Source organism: Mastigoproctus giganteus, chromosome 14 (assembly GCF_048544385.1).
Source record: "Mastigoproctus giganteus isolate SK-2022 chromosome 14, ASM4854438v1, whole genome shotgun sequence".
Taxonomy (NCBI): Eukaryota; Metazoa; Arthropoda; class Arachnida; order Uropygi; family Thelyphonidae; genus Mastigoproctus; species Mastigoproctus giganteus.
In genome coordinates this window covers 67,589,214-67,603,286 of record NC_143588.1, presented here as the reverse complement: position 1 = coordinate 67,603,286, position 14,073 = coordinate 67,589,214, and the positions used below count along the sequence as shown (strand labels likewise).

The 14,073-nt window shown below is 36.3% G+C and overlaps 1 protein-coding gene across 3 annotated transcripts in view; it reads right to left on the bottom strand.

Moving 5' to 3' along the window:
• LOC150075192 (centaurin-gamma-1A-like) overlaps window positions 1-14,073 on the bottom strand; it is a 287,147-nt gene that overhangs the window by 16,389 nt on the left and 256,685 nt on the right. For all 3 annotated transcript variants that reach the window (XM_090389157.1, XM_090389158.1, XM_090389156.1), the window contains exons 13-15: window positions 13,863-13,967; window positions 6,244-6,328; window positions 1,739-1,909 (exon numbers count right to left, since the gene is read on the bottom strand). In XM_090389157.1, coding sequence (XP_090245283.1) covers window positions 1,739-1,909; window positions 6,244-6,328; window positions 13,863-13,967 — 361 coding nt within the window. The remainder of the gene's footprint in view (window positions 1-1,738; window positions 1,910-6,243; window positions 6,329-13,862; window positions 13,968-14,073) is intronic.

The following is a 14,073-nucleotide window of genomic DNA, read 5'->3' as shown; positions in this document are numbered from 1 at the left end:
GTACCTTTATTAATCATCCACATTCTGATGGTCCTTTTTTTAAAGTAGTCCCCATCTGACGAATTGCACTTACTCCAACATTTCTGCCATTCTTCAAAAATGTAGTGGAAGCCATTTTTTTGAGAATTGTCTCCAACGTCTTTACAACTTCTTTTGACGAGTGGAAATATTTTCTTTGTGGCTCCTTCTTTAACTTTGGAAAGGGGAAAAAAAAAAATCAGGGTGCAAGATCAGGGCTGTAGTGTAGGGTGGAGATGAGGAACACATATGACATTAATGCTGGCTAAGTACTCAATGTCAATATGAGCAATGTGAGGTGATGCAGCATCTACCTACCTGTATGTGATTGTGGTCGTCTGCAACAAATGAGATCCCACAAAGTTTGCAGTACAGTTCTGTAGTAAGGTCCCGTAACAGTCATATGACATGGCACAACATGCCAGAAAACTATTCCTTGAATGTCAAAAAAAAAAAAAAAAGGGAAAAAAGAGATTACCATAACTTTTCCTGCAGAATCCCTTTGTTTTTTTTTTTATGTTGGCAATGATGTAGACTTCCAAACAGAGCTTTGTTGTTTACTTTCTGCTGTTATCACCTTATGCAGAACCTCACCACCTTCAGTAACTATCTGGTGCAGCTTCTGACAAGCCACCATGCAAACTTGCTGTTGCTCAGGTGTGAATAGTCTTACAGTGCACACAGTAAGACTACTTTGTAAGAAATAATGAATGGACATATTCTCAAAGCATTAAAATATATGAAGTGGCAGATGAATCACATCCATCTCATTTTGCAAGTAGCCAGAAACTAAATTTGCTACAAAATGCAGTAGTTATATGTTAATGGTAGATATGGGGTGGCATGACTAAACTTCCACAACACATATCCATATCTGCAAACTTTTATGGAGCTCAGCATGCACAAACACATGCCATATGCAAATGGTCATGGAGAATACTATGCATACTTCCTACTGATATTCTCACCATCTCTGCCAATTTCCTTATTATTATAAGACGATCTTCTCTTATGATTACAGAAGCAGTGTTTATGGTTTCTGTGGTGAGAGCAGTGATTGGAACTCCAAGGACCACCAATTTTTGTCATTGAATCACATCCATCTTTAAACATTCAAATCCATCTGCGAGCAGCTGTGCTATATGGAAGTGTAGATTTGCCATAAACCTCTTTTAACATTTCATACACTTCAGCTGATGTTTTCTCGAGACAGAAACAAAATCTGAGAGCAGCATACTGTTCCTTGTGTGTCACATCAATTGTTATGTTGGTGAAACTGAATGGGCATAAACTTGACCAGCTGCCAAGGTCACACCATGCACATAAGTCAAATGTGCAGTTATTATGCAAATGCAGCTTGGCTTGGATTAAATTGCACAACTCAGCTAGATACAGCAAGCAGTATGGTTGTTCATGAAAAATTATGATCATTCTTTATTGAACTGCCTCATATATTTTTTTATGATTCTCTGCTTTAAATGACTTTTTAAATTAACCAACCAACCACCAGTCCTAATAATGTCACATTAGAGAACTTCTACTGTAGTTCAGAATTTTATGCCTTCAATGATATGTTAATCAGAAATTTAGAAATTCTCTTCACATAAATAATTTAATAATGCAAATATAATAACTTATGAACTCTGTTTTATTGCACCTTAACCTGAAAATTGGTTAATTAATAGATTTTTTTCCAAATAAAACATTTGAATATCCTTACCCAAAGAAGTAGCTGGGCAACCGCAACATTACCAGAGGCAGAAGCCAGATGTAATGGGGTCCTCATGTCTTGTGGACTTATCGTCACATTAATCTGGTCAGAGGAGGTAGTATGGGAAAGTACTAACATTAAATGCTTGATATCTGACTTGGACACAGCATCTATTAATTGCTAATTAGGAAGAAAGGAGAAAGTAATTGGTCAGTTTCATGGTGGTAGTGATTTTTTTGCATGCTGGCAAATTATCACACAGTTTTTATATTATATGATAAAACCTGATAAATGTGGAGATGCCTCCCTAATCTGGAGTTCTTCCAGTGCTACTAACTGGAATTGTTTGTAGTTTGTGACCAGGATAACTTCAGTTGCTTAAGAGCACAAGGAATCATATATGATGTTTTCATTCTATGGTCAGTTTGTCTATTTTGTGGTAAGAAAAAAAGTGATTAACAAAACTGAATACAAGACTGATTAACTTGGCCACAGTGTGAAAAAAAAAAAAAAAAAAAAAAAAAGTCTGTAACAAGTCCTATTTGAGACATAATTCAAACCCGGGTCATTTCCACATGGTGCAGAAGAAGGGACTTCTGCAGGCACTAGCCACTGTGCTGGCCATGAGGCTAGTACCCACAGATGTATAATCTAGATCTCTATAAGTCTCTATAATTCTCTATAATCTAGGCACTTGTCTTTTCTTTTCTGTCTTAGAGTTGACTCTTTTCTTGTCTTAGAGTCACAGTAAACAAAATCAGTTTAGCATATTCTCAAAGCATTAAAATATATGAAGTGACATGTCTAATTTGCAAGTAGCCAGAAACTAAATTTGCTACAAAATGCAGTAGTTAAATGTTTGTTAATGGTAGACATGGAGTGGCATGATTAAACTTTAACAACACGTATCCATACCTGCAAACTTTTAGAAATCGAAAAATGGAAAATTTAACAGAGATCCAAGTTTGGCCAGAATGCTCCAGAATTGTATTCTGGCACTATTCAAACAGAATTCCCAGACTTTTCTTCCAACTTAATGATAACTAATTAATGCATGTCATACTTTTGCACTGGATAAATTTCACATAATGTCAAGAAATGCAAAACATATTTTAAAGTTCTCTGTTTCATTTATTTATTTTTATTATTTTTTCTGTTTAATTACATAGTATTGCTTTACATTTCATGAGCTGGATGAAGTTGACTATAGTGCACCATACCAACTTACACCAATTGGCTACCACACAGTGCAATCGCAGTTCAACAAATTCTGAGTAACTTAATCTCTTTTCACAAAATTATCTTAAAAAAAAAATTCTAGCCTAACCTTCTTTTAACAACAAACAAAACAGCAACAAACAACACAATAACCAGTAACAATGATGGTGTACTAAAATAAAAGCACTGAAATGAAGATTAAAAGTTAAATCTTTATTACAAAAATTAAATGTAAATATATCTGCCAAAACATGATATATGAAATCCATATATATTTTTTTTACCTACACTGTAAACACAGCAGCATGTGGTTGCTATACTTAGGCTACACATGAGCAGAGTCACTTAACAGTGGCTTTTTAGTGCATATCATTAAGTTGGTAATTGGAAAAAAAAAAAACACATCTACAAGTTTATCCTACAATGTAGTATGAACAATCTCTGGAAAAGTTCTGAATGCATTTCATTTTAAGTCTCTCATATTTTTTTCAGTGGATTTATTTCACAATGAACTCTTCTTTACCAAATGTAAGCTTTTAACAGAATTTTCTGCTATAAACTTTATATTCCTACCATCTACAGTCAAACTGCATCATTTGTTATCATTAATTTAGCCAACATTTAGTTTGAATACTGGATGTACAGTCAGTTCTGCTATAGAGCGGTACATGTGTTCCTAAAAATCTCTGCATCATGGTATTTTGTGCATTAAAAACAACAGGGCTTATGGGAAAAATAGGGATAAGGGGCAGAGCACTCAAAAAAAAAAAAGTCTGGTAAGTAAAACACTTAAAAAAGTTAGAAACCTAATAAAATTGCTAACACATGTTTAAACATCTTAAATTTCTAATAAATATTACAGTAAATATAGCACTTTACCTTGACAAAATGTGAAGTCTGCTTGATTGATATTTCTGTTCAGTGACATTTTCTTTTTCTTTTTTTGGATTGTAAAATTTAAAACAGTAAAAATAAGCAATCAATAACAATGAACACAGGACGCACAAACTGCACAATTGTGACAAGTTTACGAAGATTAAAAAATAGGAATGAAGAGAAGATTCAAAAATTTATTTGTTTTTTTGATTTCATGGAAGGGGGAAACATATTTCACCATAAAATGCAAATACCCACAGAATTCCAGCTATCGGTATTATCGCAAATGCAATAAGATCGAGTTTACTACCCATTTATAATTAGACTGCACTAACTGAAAAGTCCAATAAGCTGGGAACTGCAAATTGTTTTTATTGTTTTATGGTAGTGACCTCCAGAAATGTGCTCCTCTGCTCACGCTATCATGCCTCACAAAATTTCTTTTAGAACAGAAAAATGCGAGCTCCTGAAAACATGAGTCAGCCTACAATATCAAGTGTTATTTTGTGAATACAGCAAATGACAACAGTGTGTCTCTGACCAATACAACTACAGTAAAGGGAAAATACAGCTCTCACACATTTGACATTTTTTAAGCTTCGTAAACTTGTATATATTGTTGCGCAGGTTGCTATGTTCAGCTTGGTGCCGGATTTTACGCTCACCTGGTGTTACTTGCAGATGAAATCATGCATGAGCTAACATGAAAATTGCATTGTTCCCTAATATATCAGTCGGTTTAGAGCAAATTTGCATTGCAAAAATGCACATTATAGCAGAACTGACTGTATTAAAAGCTGGGTGCGCCTAATATAAAAAGAGTGTTTCATTTACAAATCTAATAATTCTGCTTGGTGCATTAATAACATTAATTTATAGATCTAATTTGACCAACTGTTACAGTATTTTGAATTACTTTTAATCTGTATTTTAATGAGAAATAAAATTTGTTAAATTTTTTTTTTCTTTAATATTAACTACACATGGTAAACCTCATAAAACTTGAATTCTGACAACTTAGGAGATTGCTTGCCTTGGGAAAATTTCCTGACAAAACATTTATGCCTTAAGTTATTAAAACCCCCCTAAAACAGTGCTTATTTTAAAAGTTTCGCATGCTTCTTCCTCTATTAATTTGAGCATGTGCATCATCACCTAAACTTACAGGAAATCTTAAGCTTCAAAGATTACGCAGAACTGGATGCAGACATTGAATGATTCAGGATAGGCACAAATAAAGAGGAACTCATTGCAGATGCAATGGAATCTTCTGAAATTTGTAATGATAAAGATGAGGAACCTACTGTGGTTGAACAAGAAGTTTCAGTGAAAGATGGTCATCAAGGATTAGAACTTGTATGCTGATTTTTTTCAAGCACAGCCTAACTGTAAAAGTGAAATAACTGCTATTGCACACCTTCATAATTCTCTTTTAAAACATGCTCTTCCATTGAAACAGCATGTTTTTACAGATTATTTTAAAGTATGAAACAATTTCTCTTGTTAGGTCTTGGTAGAAATGTAGCCTATGTAGTGAAATTTACAATTTAATTGTAACCTTACTGCACTCTACAATCAATGCAAAATTAAAATCATAATTTTCTTGTTTAATACTGTAGTATATATTATAAATAAGATTATACTATATTGTATTAGTAGAATTACATTAAATGTTCAAGCTTTTACTTGTATTGTTGCCGATTTTATGAATGATTAATATAACGTCCTTCTGATATAACGACTGTTTTTCTCATTCCCCCGGGGAGTCATTATATAGAGCTTCAACTGTACTTTCCTACTTTTCTTTGCATTCATAGGCAAGGACTTCTCATAATCTGACATTGCTTGCCTAAGCCTCTTAGCAACCCAATTAGAGATTTCTGGATTACTGATAATTTATAATCATCCCATGCATTTTCCGTCTCTACTACTAGTCTCATCAGTTTACCTGACATCTATTTAGGCCTAAATATTGAATAATTATCTAATTGTATAAAAAGCTTTTACAATTACTTTCCTGAATGCTTCCCATTTCGAATTTTCAGTTGGTCCCACTGAAAGGAATTTAAAAACTATGTAAGGCCACTGTAAACAACTTTATGAAAAATTCCCTTCCCTTTGACAGTAGTTGTATCTTTATATCTCATATCAATATGTTATGATTACTGCCAGCTAGTGGTTTTATTATCTGGATATTTTTAATGCTTGCTTTTAATGCATCAAGTACTTAGATGAAATATTTGAGACATACTTTCCTAAATTTCCTTCATTTCAATAGAATAAAATGAGGTTTATTAATGAGTTAATGCTCCTCCTGATTAGACTGTCTCAGATCCTTCAGTAATCCAAATGAAAAATCAAGCAGTAATATTCAATAACATTTGATGTATTATTTATTTTGGATATATATTCACACTTACCTGTCGTAGAGAAGGAGAGGTACTTAAAGGTGACAGGAATTCTTTGAATTCATACTTCATTCGTATCCACCTTTCCTTTTCTTCCCTGCAATCAAATATAGAAACATAGAGGAACTCAGATTATTAACTTTTTCATTAGTTTCGAATACAAGCAGGTAAAAAACAATATATGATGATACTCATGTATGAAGTTTTCTGAGCAGTGCAGACAGTCTGCAAAAGTAGATCACGGTGTCTTGTCAATGATATTTAGGAATTTTTCTAGCAGGGATAAGTAGGTGATTATCCCCTTGTATAAGGCAATGGTCAGGCCACACCTTAAGTACTGCATACATGTCTGGAAGCCTCATTTTAGGAAGGATGTAGACCTGCTGGAACGAGTACAGAGAAGGGCAACGAGATTTGTGAGTGGAACAAAAGGTTTGTGTTACCAAGAAAGGCTTAAGTTCTGCAAATTGCAGTGTCTGGAGATGAGGCACCTGCGAGGGGATCTGATTGAGGTGTATAAGGCCTTGAATGGGTCGAGCAAGCTCAATGCTGATGAGATTCTTCCTCTTTCCAACATTAATCGCCTGGGGGGACATAAATTCAAATTGAAGAAAGACAGTTGTAGAATAAATGTGTGGAAATTTGCCTTTAGCCAGCAGGTAGTTGACTGCTGGAACAAACTTTTGTCACTGTAGAAGTTGACAGCTTAAATAAATTCAAGGCAGAACTATACAACCATATTTAGAATGAATGGATGGGTGAAATGAGAAGGTTTTTTTTTTATTTTTTTGGCTGATGCTGTATAAGCTTGCTTTTTGCATCATATGTCTCTATCTAATGCTAATATGGCAACATTTCTATTTATTTAAGACTGCGAAGCAGTATGAATATATTTTATGTGCTTTCACTACAGTGCTTAATTTTCAGAATTCATAAATTAAAAACAATTTATGAATATCATGCCTGCAAAAACATTGATAACAAGAACATTTAAAATATGTAAATTAGTAATGGCCTCCACCTATTATGCATTTATATGCAGTTCACCAAGGTATAATTTAATCTATCAGAAAGTGCGTGGAGGCAGTATATTATGCTTCAGTCTAAAATCATTTACTATTCTAATGAGAAGACCTGAAACGTAACTTTGTAGCTGGATACAAAACAATGAAATATATAATAAAAAGAAAAATATTAGGGAAAAGAAAGCTTTGATTCTTGGATTAAGTATAAAATTCTTCAGACTGCAAAATAAACAGATAAATAAAATATTTAACAAAACTGAAATAAGAAAGCAAGAGAACTAAATAAAGCAAATAAATTCAGTTGAGAAGTGATAAAAAACAGAAGTTTTAAAGTGATAAAATACTGCAGTGAGAAACTTTTGAAATGTAGTGCTTCTTTATCCACTCTACGTATATGGGAAAAGAGGAGAAAGAAAAGAAAAAAGAATTAGTCAGGACCTAGGTGGCATAGCATAAGGTACATTAAAAGGTGTGTGTGTGTGTGTGTGTGTCACACTGTGGAATAGCTGTTTTGTGATGCAGAATGAGCAAGCCTGACAATGTTAACAGTCCTCACACTCACACATACACTGCCTGTTAATTGATTCACCAGCATAGGATTTCTATGTTTCATCAGAAAAGGGGCCAGGCATACTGCAGATGGAAATGAACATCACCGATATTATAACTAAGACTACATATACACTGATTTGACTTTGCATTAGCAACATTCCCTTGATTAGGAATGGATTAGGCTGTGACACTGGTGAAGTCTCAAAGTTGAGAATGGCTGATATAAGATTATAGTCTGTACACATGGTGATCAGTTTTTGAGGGTCTGTGAGGAAGAATTGGTCAGCATAGAGATCTTTCTGACTTCAAATATGGAATGACTGTGGAAGCAAGACATACGTGCCAGTATCTTGATAAGAGCCAACATGGTTAAGTGCTCCCATTCTATGGTGTTGAGTCTACCACAACTGGCTCAACAGTGGTCAAACAACCAGCCAAAGGCCACATGTGGGCCAGCAGTGGTCAATGCCTGTGATGAGCATCGTGTGTCTCATCTCATAATATAGCAACAATGCAGCACAGTGCCCCAGCTAACCACCCAGTACCATGTAGGAATAGCAAGATCAATATCCACTGAGATTATTTGCCAGATAAAAGCAGTTGTCAGCCATCACAGGTACCCGTGCTCACTGCAAGACAAATTGCACCTTACATACATGAGAATGTCAGCACCAATACTGGAGCACTTGTGTGTGGAAATCTGTTGCCTGGTCTGATGAATCCTGTTTCCAACCCTATCATGGTGATGGGCATATCCACATTTGGAGTAAGCAACATGAGGCCATGGCACCTAGATGCACTGCTGGTGTTGAGCAGGCCGGAGGTGGCAGTGTTATGGTTTAGGGACTGTTTTTTATGGCATGCCCTAGGCCTTTTTGATTATCCTCAATCAACTGCTCAATAGAAATGCCCACCTTTCTATCATCACTCATGAAGCACACTCCTTCATGATGATAGTGTATCCAGATAACACTGGTATCTATTAAAAAATTGTGTGTGCTGAGCACACGTAGCGTAAGTTAAGTAAAACCTCTTTAGAATCTTTTGAAACATTTATTATTTCAATGTTACAGTGGTTTAATATTTTACGATTGTTTTATAAGTTTATTACAGTTTTTACAGATGTCTCCTTTGTACTCAATGGAGGTGGTTTTAGTGGTCACATTGCATGTATACGTGCTCTATACACCTTACAAAGCTCACTTCGGCATGTTGAATTATAAATTTTTTCTGTCAAAATTTTTTAATGAAATATGGTAGAGAATGATGAAAGAAATATTTCTGTTTTTAAATTTTTAAAATCAGACTGCTAGAAGCTGAGATAGAGTGATTTAAAACATAAATGTGATTCATGTGCAAGTCGCACCATGGCCGTATTGACTTGTAGGGGTATTGACTTGTAGTTTTATAAGTTTATTACAAAGTTTTTGCAGATCTCTCCTTTGTACTCAATTGAGGTGGTTTCAGTGGTTGCATTGCACGTATACATGCTCTATACGCCATTCAACGCTCACTGTTAGTCTTCAGCATATTGAATTATAAATTTTTTTCCATTGAAATTTTTTATGAAATATGGTACAGAATGACAAAAGAAATATTTTTGTTTTAAAATTGGAATGCTAGAAGCTGAGATAAAGTGATTTAAAACGTAAATGCAATGTGTGCAAGTTACACTATGGCCGAGTTGTAGGGGTACTGATTGCATCATGCATTACTGCTATGTATGGCGTACGTCATTTCGTGTTGCATTTTCGTGGCAATTTTTATCAATCCACGGATGCAAGCTACTCCCCCATGTGAAAACTGCCTGGGATGCACTTAAAGAAGTTTCACTTCAACAAGACAGTGCACCATTCCACAAAGCCTGGAAGATTGCTAACTGGTTTCAGGAACATGACAATGGGTTCTCTGTTCTCTCATGGTCACCAAATTCACCCAATCTCAATGCAATTGAGAATGATTGGGATCTACTGAAAAAGGACATTTCATGCTATGATCATCCACCTGACACTATGCAAGTGTTACTGAACACATTGTGCAATGAATGGGTAGCACCGACACAGGACACAGTCACAGGAGGGCAATACTTTGTGGAGTTCATGTCAAGATGTGCATAGGCTGTATTATAAACAAAAGGTGACTCCACAAAGTATTAGTAGCAGTGGCAAATAATGTAAGAAAGCAAGTTTATATATAATCAGCCGAAAAAAAAAAAAAAAATCCCTACACACTTCACCCATCCATACCCTCCAAGAATTTGTCTAGTTTTTTCCTTAAATTTATTCAAACCATCCACTTCCACAACAACAGATGGAGCCTGTTACAACAATCAACCACCTGCTGGCTGAAGACAAACTTCCACATTCTAACCTGCAACCATCCTTGCCAAACTTGAATTTATGCCCCCACATATGTGTAGTCTCAGAAAGAGGAAGAATGCCATTAACATTCAGCTTACTCAATCCATTCAAGGCCTTAAACACCTCAATCAGATCACCCCGCAGGTGTCTAGTCTCCAGATACTGCAATTTGCAGAACTGAAGCCTTTCTAGGTAAGAGCACCCTTTTGTTCCCTTCACCAATCTGGTTGCCCTTCTTTGTACGCATTCCAGCAGATTTATCCTTCCTAAGGTGAAGCCTCCAGACTTGTATACAGTACTCAAGATGCGGCCTAACTATGGTCTTGTACAAAGGGATAATGACCTCCTTACCCCTGCTAGCAAAATTTCTGTATATCATTGACAAAACCTCATGAGCTATCCAGGCAGCATGTCTGCACTACTCAGAGAATATTTTATCTAACTGCCCAATTACCCCAAAGTCTTTTTCATTTCCACTACCCTGAGTGTAGTACCACACAGCTGATAAGTTTCTGGATTACTCCTACACATATGCAGTACCTTCAATTTGTCAACAGTAAACTTCAACTGCCGTTTCTCAGCTCATCAACCTAATTTTCCTAGGTATTGCTAATGCAAAGCCAACGCAATATATGTAGTCAAAGGTAAAGGGGAAAGATTAAATTTCAAGAGAGGAAACTATAATGGAGATATTTCTTGAGCTCGATTAACTGAAGTGACTACTGTATAGTGTCAGATACAAATATGCAATGGGAAATGTTCAAGGGATCTATCCTTGAAGCCACAAACTTATTCATACCAGTGTTAAAATTCATAAATGTAAGATGCCAAAACAAATGATGGGTGAGGTTAAGCATCTGATGGAGCAAAAATAACAGGCTTTTTTGGAGCAAAAAATAATAGGACAGTTACAGACAATCACGTTATTCTGATTTGTGCGAGCATTATAAGAGAATATAAAAGGCCACCAATTGAGTAAGATAGGCAAGAAATGATTATGAGAAAGCACCAGCAAAGGTAGTTAAGAATGAGATAAGGAGTTCTTCGCATATATGAATATGTGAAAAAGAGAGTAAATCCAATAGGTCCCTTAATTAGTTGCAGTGGATAAGTCCACAGAAAGCTCAGAAGACACGTCAGATGAGCTGAACAGATACTTTTCATCGATATTTATAGTTGAAAGCAAGCTTGAAACTCTGGGAAATGCTAAGGTATTAAACTGCTGTAAAATTTGTGATATATGATCCCAAACAAGTCTCCAGGGAAAGATGATATATATATTCAGCTGTAATTAAAAAGGCTGCATTGAGTGTATCAAACTAATGTGAATGCTAATGAGATCAGTGGACTCTGGGAAGATTCCACTGGACTGGAGAAGTGCTAATGTCTCCCCAATCCACAAAGGTACTTTGGAAGAGGTAGTGGTAATTACACTCAGTGATCACTGAATTATGTCACCCATTCCGTAATAGACTAAACTGCATAGCTTGCAGTATAAAAAAAGCCAAACAGCCTCCTGTGCTAGAGCAGCGTAATCTGCATCTGGTCGTGAAAGTCAAAGTGATAAAGTAGCAGTTATGGAACGTAGTAAAGATGTGCTGGAGTTACAAAAGGACACGATTGTAGGAGCTCATGCATCAGGCAGCATGTCTTGTCAGTTGTTCACAGCCCACTGTGGTTAAGGTGTACTATGCAAGGTGGATATTCGTGGTTAAGGTGTAGGGTAAGTGAAGGGTGCAGCACATCATAGGAGCTCAATGGCAGGTCACTTGTGTGACAGTTGGCAATGCAGTACAATATGGGGAATGCAAGAACAATATCCCAAATGAAGATGCGCTGCACTCAGACATATGGGGTTCCAGAGCAAACAATCCAAGAGACACCCACTGATCATCATCAATGGTGAATGTTTTGGTGTCAACAACATGCTTGAAAACGAGTGTGCTGGTTGAATGAGTCCAAATACCTGGTGCAACAAGCCAACGGATGCTTTTGTGTGCCACAAGCAACATGAGTCCATGAATCCATTGTGCCCACTATTTAAGCAGGTGGTAGTGGTTTCTTAATATTGGACATGTTTTGCTGCCAAAAATCAACATTTTGCTGGGGAGGTACACCAGAAGCTGTTAGGAGACCATGTGTAAGTGTCTGCAATTCTGCACAGACATGATAGGCAGGATGATATGCTGAAAACCTTGTGGATTAACTCAAGACTTAGAATCTGAGAGACTCTAGGGAGGATATTTTTTCCTGGAAAGAAACAGGATCTTCAAAGGCAATAATGTGCCATGTCATCAGGCTTGCACTGTGCACAATGGTTCGAGGAACACTGGGAAGATATCATCCATCTTGACTGACCTCCAAATTCGCCTGCCTCAATCCAAACTAATGCCTGTGGGATGCTTTGGAATGGGAAGTGAAGCATATGGACACACAATCATCATTTATTCTGACACTGTGGAAATCCTTGCAGACAGCATGGCAGCAGATCCCTACAGATGTGTTCAGACATCTAGTGGAGTTTGAGAACTATGCGAATAGTGGTGTTATCCATTATCCATGCAAATGTTGGCTAAACAGGTAGGTGGTCATAATTCAGTGATCACTTAGGGTATAAGCTGGTGAGTTTGACTTCCATGATAGGGAAGATCATAGTCAATGGTTAAGAATGCCATTCAGGAAAAGAATAGAATCTTGAATAGCTTCTAGAATGGGTTCATTAAAGAGAGGTCATACCTGACCAATCTGGTAAATTAATATGATGTAGTTATTAAGTATTTGGATGCAGGTAACAATTCTGAAATTATATGTCTAGACTTTAGAAAAGCTTTTGATACAATCCCTCAGGGAAGGCTGCTATATAAACTGGAATAAGTTGAAATAACTGGTAAAATCCTACAACGGACTGCAGGCTGGCTAAAAAGATAGAAGACAGAGAGTTGTTGTTATTTGGTTTTTAGGAGCATTAGCAACTAAGGCCATATTGCTCAGGGGATATGCGGTGGTCATTCCCTGACCTTTCCGCATCCTCCGTATTTGGTGGTCACGGGCTCGAACCCCGGTCTAATCAAGAAGCGCGTGCTACGCACTGCTACTCCTGCCCACCTGGCTACGGAGGCACCCAGAGAGTTGTAACATATGGTTAGGCTTCAGGGTGGACTAGTGTAACAAGTGCGATCCTCTCCTATTTCTAGTTTTCATAAATGACACTGATGATGGTATTCAAGGTAAACTGTCAAAGTTTGCTGATGATTTGAAGGTGGGAAGGAGTAGCAATCTGAGCCAGGCCATGTTGCTTCAAAAAGACTTGGATCAGTTGCATAGATAACTCAAAAAATGGCAACTAAAGTTTAATGCTTCTAAATGTAAGGTTCATTTGGAGATATAGGGAAAAACAGAAGATTTGATCTCACGAAGTTCACTAATGGACAGAAGTTGTCGATTATTACTGGAATAAGTCGCCTCCCAGTGTAGTGGAAGCAACGAATCTGACTGAGTTTAAAGCAAAATTGGATGACTATGTTGTGGGAATGGGAATAGTATGAATATTCTGTTTTGTTTGATTTTTATTTTTTGGCTGGTGCAGAAAAAGTTTGCTTTCTTGCATCATTCAGCTTAACTAATACTAAATTAAAGGAATAAAAATTATGTTACAAATTAACAAAAGTTTAGTAGAAGAAAGTTTTATACTAACCTGCTAGAGTTAGGAGTAGGTTTTGCATTTCCTTTGGTATTACCTTCCCATATACTATTGACTAGATTATTTCCCAGAGACATCATCACACTAGTATGTTCAGACCTGTCAAACATAACATTCATTATAAATATTACTATGTTATGGTTATATAGAGAAAATATTGGCAGATATGAAGAGGAGAAGAAGAAAAACAATTTCCCTCCGTGAT